Genomic DNA, 12,857 nt, shown 5'->3' with positions numbered 1-12,857 from the left:
CTTCAAGCAGCAGCGGAAGGAGGCCATCTTCAGGTGGTAGAGCGGCTTCTCGCCGCAAAGGCTGATATTAATGCGCCTCCTGGAGAGAGAAATGGACGAACAGCGCTCCAAGCAGCAGCGGGAGGAGGCCATCTTCAGGTGGTAGAGCGACTTCTCGCCGCAAAGGCTGTTGTCAATGCGCCTGCTGGATACGGAGGAACAGCGCTCCAAGCAGCAGCGCAAGGAGGACATCTCAAGGTCGTAGAGCGACTTCTCGCCGTAAAGGCTGATGTCAATGCGCCTGCTGGATACGGAGGAACAGCGCTCCAAGCAGCAGCGTATGGAGGCCATCTTAAGGTCGTGGAGCGACTTCTCGCCGTAAAGGCTGATGTCAATGCGCCTGCTGGATACGGACGAACAGCGCTCCAAGCAGCAGCGCATGGAGGCCATCTCCAGATAGTAGAGCGACTTCTCGCCGCAAAGGCTGATGTCAATGCGCCTGCTGGATACGGAGGAACAGCGCTCCAAGTAGTAGTACGAACAGCCAGAACCAGTCACAGACATACTGTTTCAGCCCGAAGTTATTCATAACTCAACATGCGGTGCTGCGTTTTGTGCGGATGATTCTTCTAATTTGGTACCGCGACGCGAGCGGACCGAGCACGAGGATAGCCCTGTTATAAACTACGACTTACTTCCTCCAAGCAATTGATAAAGGATGCTTCAATTCGGGATAGCCTTCCAGCGGGAAAAGACGTTTTTTGCTTTGAGATGGAGGTCGCAGGCTAATGAATCATTTCCCTGTTTGGTCATTCGGGGCATGTGCGATGACTCGGACTCGCATAAGAACAAAGAGTGGCAAGGGAATGCATCGTATATTTTTCAAATAAATGCTCCTGTTAATCAAACTTGATTCCTCCGGTAAGAAATGATTTAGACCTTCCAATCAAACACAATAATAGGAGGATGCATCAATTAGAGCCGAGGAGGTTATGAATGAAATCTCCCCGTCCCATTTTCCTATCATTACCGGCCTTGTGGGAGAAGATTGGGCCTCATCATAAGCTCAAGAACAGGTCGAAAATAGCGATCACCGAACAATATATCTATGCGATGACGTTGAATCATAAGTGCAATAGCCGTCCTCGGATCTTTTTAGATCCGCTCTTCAACTTGACGCTCTTCAGCTTGAGTTTCTTCAGAGTCATCTTGAGACTCCCGAGGCGCTTTCGCTCGAGGCTCAGATTCAGTGGATTGTTCGATCTGTTCCCACGCTCGAACTCCGGCTAGAGGAAGCTTTCCGGGAAAGAACTCGTCACGCATGCTCCGACCTATGCCTGGATACTTCTGTTCAACATCCAAGAGTGTATCCATCACTTTCGTTTTACCGAAGACCCCGACATAATCTAGATGAATGCCATAATTCTCCGGCTTCATGCTTCGACCAGCGACGAAAACATTCTGAACAATGCCAATACCGCCGATGGCGAGAAGAAACCAAGTGTTTCCCCTAAGACCTGCTGCGGCGATGAGAAGAAGTACCCAGAATATAGAGAGGGCGAGGAGAACAGCTCGGGTCAAGGTATTAGTAGAGGATTCAACATTGCTCTGTCCAGATGCCAAATCCTCAAGGTTCAAGCCATGTCCATTACCAAGAATAACGATGGCATGTTGCGCACCGTTACCTCGAGTGAGAATATAGGAATACTTGGACTTAGGCCGGCACGCCCACTTTTCCTTCTTCCATTGTGGGAGAACTCCAGTCACGATGGCAAGAACATTGCCGCATGCCGTAATTATCAAAATGCCCCAATCGCCGAAAAGTCCACATGGTATAGCCGCAATTCCCAATTGCAATAACATGATGAGCAAGCCGCTCCAAAAAATAAGATCGCGTTTAGCTAGGCCGGCCTTTGGTGTCGCACTCGGCTCGTAGATAGTAACAACAAGACCAGCTCTTGTTGGCTCCTCTGCAGCCTTATCGAGGGATTTGAGTTCCTCCCACTTTTCTCCCAGAAGTTTTTTGGTCTTCTCTTTGGTAGCAGTGCCGCTCCATGTATCAAAATCGCGCACAATACGGCCTATAACCCAGCTCGAGTTGTCTCTACTGTATCCACTCTTGCCATTGATGACTTTGCATTTGCAATCCACGTTCTGTGGCATGAGTTTGTTTTCGCCAACGGCAGATACAAGCGCCGAGACGGAGTACGCAACCCATCCTATTCGAGTACATCGACTTAGCATGGAATCTTCGTTAGAATAGGGCTTAAAGATGCCATACCAAACGAGAATGTGACTGGCGTCAGGCCACTTCCTGCAAGTTGTGCCAGCGCGCGAGCAACAATATCACCGCCCAGGATCAGTAGTACGGAAAATACATCGCTAGGGTGGACCCATTGAGTCCTGAATTCGTTAGAGGATACAGTCGGATCAAATCGAGGTTCACGGGATAGTAAGGTAGCGAGAAAGGGCGCCATGATTTCTTCCTCGAAGAAGGAAGAATTGTGTTCAAATGAAAATTGCGTAATGAGGAATATAATGTCCGTTGAACGTCGAAATCCAGGAGGATGTGGTGGGGGTACGAACAGTCCTGGCCAGGCACAGGCCCTGTTGACAAATTGGGTACTTACATGCATGTAGCGCCGAGATTACACCACAGAAACTTCGCACCGTTAGAACCCATTCGTGGTGGCCGTGAGATGAGTGGCCGACTCATGAAAGAGACGCCCAAAGCGTGTTAGGTTAGTGCGCGGGTGACTAGCTGTCACCCAACTCAACCAAAAGTAACCTCAAATGACCCGACTTCCGCACATTCACGTTGATTATTCAAATTATTTAGTCCAAGATTTCCTAGAGAGCAGAGAATTACATTCGTACTGCATATTTCCGTCACATTACTCTACAGGGTCCGCAGAGTTCAGCATGGCTGTTATTCTCTCAGATAATTTTCCTTGAGAAGCTCAGTCTTTCTTCAAAACTGCTTTTCTTCTTCTTCTTCTTCTTTTCTCTTCGCCTCAACAGTTTGTATTCGATTCATTTCCAGTCAAGTGGGCGAAGCATGAATCGAGACTGCACGGACCCTCGATTGGACTCCGCCATCGTACCTCGAACACGAGAACTCCTGCCCATATGCACATAGCCATGCATCACCCCTCGAGCGCCAATACTCCGGAGATATGGCCCTGCTCCATAGCCGCCCATGTTTGGGAATATTAATCACTGGCACTGTGTCAGCTTTTCCAAATTTTCCATAACGCTGCTATTTTTCAAGAACAATCCAGTATCACACCATTTATTCGAATTTTACAAATCCCCTAGAGCCATGTCCTTGTCATTAGCCGATACAGAGGCCACCTTACGAGCAGTCGACAAAGCCACGAACGAATTGGGCTTTTGTCGCAACCGCGTCTGGGCGATAGCCAAGAGCCTACTGGGAGGTCCTGGAGAATTCCCGAAATTACTCCCTTCGCTGGAAAATTCACCCCACGAGACAAAAAAGGAAGACCATCAGCTGTGTACTTTCGATTTTTGCGAGCAATCCCGAGTCAATTTCACTCTGGTGACACAGCGCCACGAACCGCCTTGTGATGGAAGCCGCTGTCCTCTTGAAAATTTCCCTTCAGAAACCCTGGAAGCAGCTGTCCGCAAGGAGCAACAAATCACAGCGTGGTATTTATGGGAAACGGGAACTCTTCAACACAACGAGCGGTATATGGCAGTATCCCATGTATGGTCGGACGGTACCGGCACCGGAAGCCAAGCCCGCGGCGATGTGAACAGCTGCTTGCTGGAGTTGTTTCAAGAATTTGCTCTCGAATTCAACTGTGAGGGTCTCTGGTGGGATACTATCTGCATTCCAACAAAGAAAGAGCTTCGCGAAAAAGCTTTAAAGCGCATGCACCTAAACTACAAGGCCGCGGCGGTCACACTGGTCCACGATTGTTTCCTTAGAGAGCGCGAATGGCGTGATGCAGACTTAGCATGCTTTTATATCGTTATGTCTCCTTGGTTCAGCCGAGGCTGGACGGCATTGGAGTTGAAAATGTCCCAGACTGTTCAAATCATTTTCAAAGGTCCCGAGGGCCCGATCACGAAGGACCTAGACAGAGACATATTACAAGCAAAGAGCAATGATTGCCCTACCACCAAGCATGAACTTGCGAAAGACATACTCAAAAGATTTCGGAGGGAAGAAGTTGACGGATTGGATGATCTTCTAGCAATTCTCAGTTCACGCCACACATCTTGGCCAAGAGACATGGCGATCATTTCAGGACTCATTGTTGGAATCGAATTGCCAGAAAACTACCCCCAACAGAAGATTTATCAAGAGATTCTGCAGAAGCTTGGCAAAATATCACATGCGCATCTGTTCCACAATTCAGCAACTATGACGAATGGATACAACTGGTGCCCTACAAACATCTATGATCTACCTGTTACACTTTCAGCCGATGTCCTCCAGATTGAAGAGAATGGGAATTTGTTCGGAGATTGGAATATCATTTCTCTTGATTTTCTCAAAGACGAAAGCGTTGTCTTAGGTCATGCCCATCCACTCATAGAAGGAAAGGTTCGCCTCGCCCAAAAAGAGAAAGACAAGCATATCCTACTCATTGAGCCTGATCCCACTCTTAGTGAGACTAGAATAAGCAGAGGCCTTCTGGTCAAGCCTTCGTTTAGGCGCGATAAGATTCATTTCGATTGTTATTGTGATTATGTCGGCCCGGTTTATTTCCATCCGCCATTAATCAGGTCAAATATCCCAAATTTTGACCCGAATGATCTATTCAAGATTCACGTTGGAAAAGATGAGACGACGCACGATGGCAGCCATCAAAGCACCGAAAGGAGCCAAAATGCTCAGAGCATGATCGAGGATATGAAAAATGGTTTACTCAATCCGCAATACAGGAAACGGGAAAGTGATTTGAAAACACTTGACCTTACCGCATGGGACCAATTGAAATTATCAGAAGAGTTGATAAAGGCCGCCGGTGAAGGTGATTACAACAACACAAAAGCTCTCCTGGAGAAGATACGGGATCCGAACCAAAGTGATAAATCAGGGTGGTCTGCATTACATCATGCCGTTTGGTATGGCCAAACAAAGGTAGCCAAGCTGCTTGTCAAAAGGTTGAATCCTCAACAGCAGACTGCCAGTGGCGAAGAACCACTTCACCTCGCGGCAGACCGTGGCAATGAAGAACTGATGAGGATACTGCTGGCACGCTCTACTCCTAACTTGAATCGAGAAGATGGATTGAATGCTCTACATCTGGCAGCGATGAATAATGTGACTGGAATCGTGGATGAACTCTTACAAAAGTGGGATATCAACGCAACTGGTGTTAAGAAGCAGACTGCATTACATATGGCATCGTTTCGGGGCCATGAAGATGTAGTACATGTCCTGACCAAGCAAAATGCCAAACACGATCTCAAAGACTGCGACCAGGAAACCGCTTTGTCACTAGCAGTTTTCAACGGCCACGTAAATACCGTGCGGTTACTCAAAGCGGCAAAAGCTGATCTTGATGTCCGAGATAATGATGGCTGGACTCTGCTTCATCGAGCAGTGAACAGAGGTCATATTCCCGCTATCGAGACACTCGCCAAACTAGGAGCGAATCTCGAAGCCCAAGATAATGATGGCTGGACTCCGCTTCAATGGGCGGCGATCAAAGGTTATATTACCGCTATCGAGACACTCGCCAAACTAGGAGCGAATCTCGAAGCCCAAGATAATAATGGCCGGACTCCGCTTCAATGCGTAGCAAGCAACGGTCATATTCCCGCTATCGAGACACTCGCCAAACTAGGAGCGAATCTCGAAGCCCAAGATAATAGTGGCCGGACTCCGCTTCAATGGGCAGTGAGCAACGGTCATGTCACCGCTGTCAAGATACTCTGTGACCTCAAAGCTAGGTCTCAACAAGTATAGTGATTTCAACGGATTTTGGAACATTTGCCCAGTGTTGGTGCCGCGAGAGCATAATTTGGCGTATGATAGACCATCACGCCATTCATACACGCTCTCTGTCATTTTCTCCCTTATAATGTGACGTGCCAGGTCTTCAGAGATAGCAGAGTGCATTCAATACAAAATAACTAAGATAGGGGAGAAAGAAGAAGCAAGTTGCAAAGTGGGAGACAGCTAGTTCTTATAGCTGTGTCCTGACCGCTTTGTAAACAATGCAAATTACCAACTCTCGCTCAGTAAAGCAAATAACAAACAAGCAAACGTTGCGATCGTAACACATGATGTCGAGCAGACTTAGCTTAGTATGATACGGGGCTCTAGGATGTTATGTTTGTTACCAATGAGAGCCGATACTTCCGTTTGATAGGTGATCTGACAATCGGATTACAGAGTGTTCGCTAGAAGTGGGTCTCTTAGTTGGAATCTTTGTTTGCTGTGGATGATTCTCTGTCAAGCAGACAAAGATAACCGCGAGAAAGGATCTGAAAGGAACACAAATAAACCTAGCTGGTCATTATGAGTATTCGAATTCTCGAACCTCATTGTTTCTCCCAAATTTTTCGTTGTCGAGGTCCAGTCACAAAATTGTTTTTAAATCTATCAACATCCTTATCGTGTTTATCGATTTCTAGTTATAGACTTTTCAAGCCTCCAAGTCTCAGAAGAACGGAGTGTATATATATTACTTATATTGATTCAAATATAGCGTTTGTACTTATAGTATCATCAATATCGTTCATTACCTTTATAGAGTAAACGCAAGGATAGTTTGTGAGTGAAAGGGTGATGGCTTCCATGAGCCAAGGCAAAGAAAATGACGAAAACAACGTTAATGATGACAGCGACAGTGATGAAGATGATAGTGATAGACAGGAAGAAGGGGGAGGTGATAGTGACAGTGACAGTGGCACGTGGAGCTGCCCGAGTAATCTCTGAAAATTCGTGATATCGTAGTGTTTGAAGTGAAGCACATTTGGTGAGCGCATCATGGCTACCAGTGAGGTACATATTTCGACCACGAGACTGTCTCAAACGCACTCTCCGGCAAACTCCTCAACCCAATCAAATCTTCTGTTAAGATAAATCCTCTGCCAATAGCGTAAATGGCACAGAGAAACGAAATCGGAACCAAAGCTCGAATAGGAATTTCCAAGTTTGGGTCCTGCTCAGGATCAATATTTCTCAATCTCGCAGCGATACGACCAATCCATCCATGCCGTTCTCCTTTTTGCTCGAATGAAGCTTGGGCTGTGGTATATGGGAGGTCCGGTTGGAATATGGTTCTGTGGAAGTATAGCGCAAGAAGACCTCCAACCAATGCGTAGGCTAGGGCATCGACACTAGCAATCCGCCAAAGTAGCCTCTCTGTCTCTGTAGGGAAGTGATAATTCCACGCAATTAAAAAAATAGAACTGAAGAGAAGAATTACTGGGCCACAGATGATTTCGGCCTGGGTATCCACCACTGGTATGAAATGGCTCGGAATGCGATCATACGGGCGTCGTGTAGGTCGAGTAAATAGCGGGATTCGCATAGAGTGCGAGATTTGAATGTAATATCTCCAAAACCGAGAGTAAAACCACTCATTACGAGAGATGAAGTCAAGTGGCGTTTCATACCACTTTGACTCTGGGTTTTGGTCGAGCTTTTTGCGAATGATAGCCACAGAGCTCTTAAGCTTTAAAGTGACTGGTCTTTCAATATCCATGGGCTTATGATACCAGCAATAAGACGTCACAAGAAAGTTTAGAATAAAGGAAAGCGTGGTAAGCTCGATAGTGGTGACATGAAGTCCCTGTGCAAAACGAAAGACGCAATTCAAGCAAAACCAGAGGGCTTGGGCTATTGTGATCAATCTACCCGCCACAGTCAGTATAAGAAGCGGAAGAAAAGGCTTGACTGAAGTAAGTTTTTAACTTACCTAGCAAGCCGATCTGATTTGCTCTTATCTTCGATTTCCTCTTTTTTTATACTCGGATAATCAACATATCCCCCTTTGACCAAAATAAAAAGCTGTTTGCCGTTGAGAGGGAATGAAGGCAAGCAATCTATCCCCGGAGGCTCAATTAAAAATCCCCCCATATCGGCGAAGAAGGCATGCTTAATCGTCCAATTTTTATACCCGGCGTCGTGGAAATCCTGTTCTGTCAGTTTCTCGTCGCTTGGGAACCAGCTTATAAGTTATCACCTACTCTAATAGAACGGCGGGCGGACGACCACTGTCCTAGAACCAGCAGCAATAGGAACTCAGATCCAAGCAGTGCAATGCAAGCCAGATCGAATTTGTATCGCCATCTCGTAAACGCGCCATCGGTTTGCGCAGGTAAATTTGGGGACACGGATGTCCAGCAACAGAGAATAATTGTTAGAACGCAAGTGGATAGAATACCCCACGTCCCTCGTCCATCAGGCTCGTCAACCCAGTCATTTATAATTGTGCCGTTCATTTTTGATATATTGTTGAACACAATAAGTCAATATTCATAAAATCAAGGGCCATAGCAGATTTAATATAGCCACTGAGACCCTCCAGCGTTAGTGCATTTCACAGGGGTGGCTGAGAGGGAAGCTACTGTTTGACTACGCGCCCCTAAAATCGAAAGATATGCAGATCCTTAGGAGATGCATAACAGAGTGACCTTGGCGCTCAGTGATTGGCAGCTTTTTCTTCAGTCATATTATTCTTCAGTAATATTATTGCCCCGTGGATATTGTGGTAAATCCCTGGGGCTACCGATATAACCGCTCATAAATTGACCGCCCATTTAAGAGCTTGGTCTATTTATAGAAGGCTTAGTTATAGTAAATAACTAGTTATACCGTAAATTATATATATAAATAATATAACACAGCCACTTCTATAACGATAACGAGCCTAAGAAGATCAAGTATACTCCGTAGTGACTCGGGATTGCGGGACGGATTGCCGTAGTGCTTGGTGGTTCTCGGATCTCTCACGGGTTCTCGGGTTTGAGAAATAAAGGGCGCTGGTTGGTAGTGACTGCTTACTCGGCTGCTAGGTATAGATATCAGATCGTCGCTGAGGTATTTTTGCTATTGGGTGCTTGGAACAGGGCGCAGTACCTGCAGTTACTAGGGAAGCAAGCCACAATGTACTAATTCACAGGCCGTTTACGAAATAAATTACATTAGGAATAAGAAGCGAAGGAGGCAAGGTGATTTGAGTCTTTTTGGTGGCATTCATGGGTTCTGAAATCCTCATTACATCAATGTTCAGTTTCTAATTTGCATTTTCAGCTCCCAACAATATAATCAGCCGTCTCTCAACTCCCTCAAGGATTTTCCGGACAACTCTGCTCTGGAGCACACCCTCCTCATAACTAACATTGATTACACACTCGCCATCCTTCATGCTTCCGATTGCAAAATACAACATGGGTCCCACCCGTGCCTTCTGCGCTGCCACAGAGAACTCCGTACCTTTCAGCTGCCAAGGCCCAGATGATTGGCTTTCTGATTCAACCAAGCTGGACACACAAAAGGTCTTCGTGACAGCGACATCTAAAACATTGTATATTCCCGCTGCGATAGACTCATCATCTTCCCCAATAGCTGTCAATCCCAAAGCGTTCGCCACTGGAAGTGGTGTGCGATGTGTGAACATCGCAGAATCAAGGTCAGCTTTAGCCTTTTGACTTAGCTGCCATATGAGCGCAATTTGTGTATCGTTAGCTGGGGATATAGCTCCGGCTCTGCGGTACTTGCCGAGCCAGTAATTGGTCTGATGACTGGACACATAGTTGCCCATAGTGTTAGAAAACTCGGCCGGCAGGAAACGCCGCAGGTCAACTGCAAGATACGATAAGCCCATTTTTGCCGTTGGATAAACATCCGATGCAAGGGTCGCGTGAATCAGAGTTAGAATGAGGGTGGTCATTGACGTTTTATGTTCCTTGCAGGCTTTAAGTGATGCTGCGAGTTGGTACGAGCTGAGGCACATCCTTTCAACCTTGGTGACTGGCCGCTGGGCGAGAGGTACTGGGTTGTCTGTGGAGGGCAAACCCTCTTCGAACTTGACATCGTTGAAGAAAGTATAATTTTTCCGTAGGAAGACCTTGATTAAAAGAGAGGAGAGGTAGCTCAGGAGACCAATGAATAAGCTGAACTTCATGCCGAGAAGCCGAAGAAGAGCCATTGACTCAGGCTTCAGCTCATGATTTGGCACATCAAAATCATTTGGTATGTCTTCCTCTTTCCCACTCTCATGTTGCGCCCTGGTCACTTTATTAAGTGCAGCGAGTAAGCTGCGGTGGAATATCATCCCTGACCTGCCATCACAGACTGAGTGGTGAAAGATGAATAATATCTTCGAGCCATTAACCACAACTCTCCACAGCGGTTTCGTCTTATCTTCGGTATTGAACCAGGTGTCATGCTCCTCCTGCAGCAATCGAATAGACTGCTCTTTCTCAGCCGCAATATCCACAAATCTGACGCAGTCTTTGAAACAAATCTTTCTCAGACGTGCCTGCCAAGTCATTTTTCTTCCCGTCTTCTTCGTCGATGGTTGAGTCACCACAATTGTTGTCAAGACAGGATGTTCCGAAATCACCAGGGGAAGAGCCTTGTACATTATGTCCGGAGTTAGGGGCATATTGTCTGCTCGCTCATATGTCGCACAAACAATTGTGTTTGAAAAGATGCCGAGATCATGATGAATTTTGTACATGCTCTCGATGACGCCTTTCATTGATATCAGTGTTTGTTTAGGTCGAAGAAAATAGGCAACACTGACCTGCAGGACGTATGAGCTCATAACTTTGAACAGCTTGTCCAGATTCCAAGACATAATTTGCTACATTCAGATTGGATTCAGAGTTATCCATGATTGGTTTTTTTCTTCAAAAACAAAAACCCCAATGTGATGTTGAATAAGAGCAAGTTGCGATTTCGAATTGGAGTATATATCACGTGATAACCTGAGCTATAAACATAATCCAAAACACACTGACTATTTTGTAGACCCACCGCAAACTAAGGCCTTCACGTGAATCAATCATTGAGAAGGCGATATTAAATTGACGTTCTAAGCAAGATAGACCATGTATAAACCCATACCTTGGCTCTTCAAGCTGGATATGAAGGTATCGGGCAAATCAGCTGACTGTGCCAGAGATAGCTTAGCGTATCTTGGCATCAAGCAATCAAACAGTGTAGGTGGTGACACCGGAACTACTGTACCCCAGCTCACCAAATCACGGGGAGTCTCCACCTCGACTCCTTATACCTTCGTTTGTTGGATACTGTCCAAGCCCTCATGACCCTCTATGACAGACGTTGATGCCTTTCGGGATGCGGAATACATCGCTGACGTGTCCGGCATATCCTATGACGATGCGGAGCCTCCCAGGCCAACAGGCACGCTCAGCAGCCAAAATGCGCGTGTGAAGAAAGTCAAATCAACTGCCAAAGTCGCGTTCATTGATCGATTGCTGCGCGATCTCGACATATTAATTTATTGTCAACTTTCCGCCCTGTATTACATGGAGTAAATCAACCCCAAACCAATGGTCCCACCCTCTCACCGCGGCGAACCCTAACATATGTCTAGCTGCTCGATTGTCCTATTTGCAATACGTGCCATTGTCGAATTGATCTTCTTCACGCCAAAAGCACCCCCCTTCGAACCCACACGCCATCAACCGTTCGTCGGCGCCATCATTGGCAGTAACCTCATCTGCATGCTCTTTCATGCTTTCCTGATCCGTCCCGAAGCTGGCGAGGAAACGCGCGGCTACCTACATGGGGGACTGTTCATCGACTTCATCGGGCAGGCTCCCGTATCTGTTTACCGGCTTCTTTCCTTCGACCTTTTAATCCTCCTAATCGATTTCATCATGCTGGGCTTGATTATCGAGCGGGTGAAGACTAATGGAACACCCACCCCAGTGGCTGCAACGCCCAATGCAGATACACCCACAGATACAATCACAGATACAAGCCCAGATGCGGAGGGGTCCCAGTCACAAGATCATGACGCCGAAGAACGTGGTATTTTACGACAAGAGGATGGCGGTGAAACGGTTTCCCCCGCTCATGATGGTAACCATATAGACGAAGAGGTTGAAGATGAGCGCACGACGCTCTTGGCTGACCCGGCCGACGCGGAATCTGGAAGTGCTGGTCGGGGTGAGCACCCGATGGATACATTTGCGGCTGGCGAGGCTGTTATTGTCAACATGAGCTTCCTGGGTACAATTCGTGATCAGTGGCGCCACTCAAATGCGGCGGCACGGTCGACATCGGGCTTTGTGCCATCTCCCGAAACGGCAACGTTCCTTCGGCAGCGCTTTGGTCTCCAGGTTGGGACTGATGGTCGCATTGAGCGTGCGAATGCAATATGATAGAATTATGTGACTGTATATACCGCAATTTCGGAGAGGGAACAATTAAAGTATGGGCCCAAGAAAAGAACAAGGTCTCTCCTCTTATACCTTTCGATCAGAGCGTGTCTTAGGAATAAGTAGGAGTATCTTCAGATGAGGAGTGCCATTGCAGTTCTTGTGGTGGCTTCGGCGATTATCTTGGTAGTTGATACCAATCCTGTTGGCTCCAGATGGTCTTCTGATCTTCATACGAGCGTGCATGGGCTATACCCGTTTTGTTCTTGGCGGAACACGCCATTTTGGATACTACGAGCATGGCACTTGGTGGCCATTCCCACTAAGCCGTGCGCTACTTGCTATGGAGGATAAGCTGGCGGCATCGCTAGACCTTGCACCGGGCGGTTCCATTCTGACATACATAAGACACAGATGTGATGGTTGTCAGGCGAGAGTTGCCGAATAATAGTGTCTGGGCTAACCAGAGAAAAAAAACTTTTTTGAAGGAAGAGACCTCGGGAGTTGACGGCAGTTAGGGAGAAAGAAGGGAG

General features: G+C 46.9%; 5 protein-coding genes across 5 annotated transcripts; 2 read left to right on the top strand and 3 right to left on the bottom strand.

Moving 5' to 3' along the window:
* Positions 1-1,134: 1,134 nt before the first annotated feature.
* LCP9604111_510 (uncharacterized protein) lies at positions 1,135-2,662 on the bottom strand (the record flags this gene model as incomplete). The annotated part of the gene is made up of 3 exons (XM_039068825.1): positions 1,135-2,198; positions 2,261-2,382; positions 2,610-2,662. 3 exons carry the CDS (start codon positions 2,660-2,662, stop codon positions 1,135-1,137), a joined length of 1,239 nt encoding a protein of 412 aa, XP_038933058.1.
* Positions 2,663-3,301: 639 nt separating this feature from the next.
* On the top strand, positions 3,302-5,923 carry LCP9604111_509 (uncharacterized protein; the record flags this gene model as incomplete). The annotated part of the gene is made up of 1 exon (XM_039068824.1): positions 3,302-5,923. The coding sequence occupies one exon, from the start codon at positions 3,302-3,304 to the stop codon at positions 5,921-5,923; it is 2,622 nt and encodes an 873-aa protein (XP_038933057.1).
* A 1,030-nt stretch (positions 5,924-6,953) lies between these two features.
* Positions 6,954-8,409, bottom strand: LCP9604111_508 (uncharacterized protein; the record flags this gene model as incomplete). Its single annotated transcript, XM_039068823.1, has 3 exons — positions 6,954-7,818; positions 7,884-8,101; positions 8,155-8,409. The coding sequence occupies 3 exons, from the start codon at positions 8,407-8,409 to the stop codon at positions 6,954-6,956; spliced, it is 1,338 nt and encodes a 445-aa protein (XP_038933056.1).
* Positions 8,410-9,203: 794 nt separating this feature from the next.
* Positions 9,204-10,809, bottom strand: LCP9604111_507 (uncharacterized protein; the record flags this gene model as incomplete). The annotated part of the gene is made up of 2 exons (XM_039068822.1): positions 9,204-10,666; positions 10,719-10,809. The coding sequence occupies 2 exons, from the start codon at positions 10,807-10,809 to the stop codon at positions 9,204-9,206; spliced, it is 1,554 nt and encodes a 517-aa protein (XP_038933055.1).
* Positions 10,810-11,250: 441 nt separating this feature from the next.
* On the top strand, positions 11,251-12,327 carry LCP9604111_506 (DSC4 family protein; the record flags this gene model as incomplete). Its single annotated transcript, XM_039068821.1, has 2 exons — positions 11,251-11,471; positions 11,535-12,327. The coding sequence occupies 2 exons, from the start codon at positions 11,251-11,253 to the stop codon at positions 12,325-12,327; spliced, it is 1,014 nt and encodes a 337-aa protein (XP_038933054.1).
* Positions 12,328-12,857: the final 530 nt, after the last annotated feature.

Source organism: Penicillium roqueforti (genome assembly GCF_015533775.1).
Source record: "Penicillium roqueforti strain LCP96 04111 chromosome Unknown scaffold_01, whole genome shotgun sequence".
Classification (NCBI taxonomy): domain Eukaryota; kingdom Fungi; phylum Ascomycota; class Eurotiomycetes; order Eurotiales; family Aspergillaceae; genus Penicillium; species Penicillium roqueforti.
The sequence above is the reverse complement of the archived record's forward strand: the minus strand, read 5'-3'. Positions and strand labels throughout refer to the sequence as shown.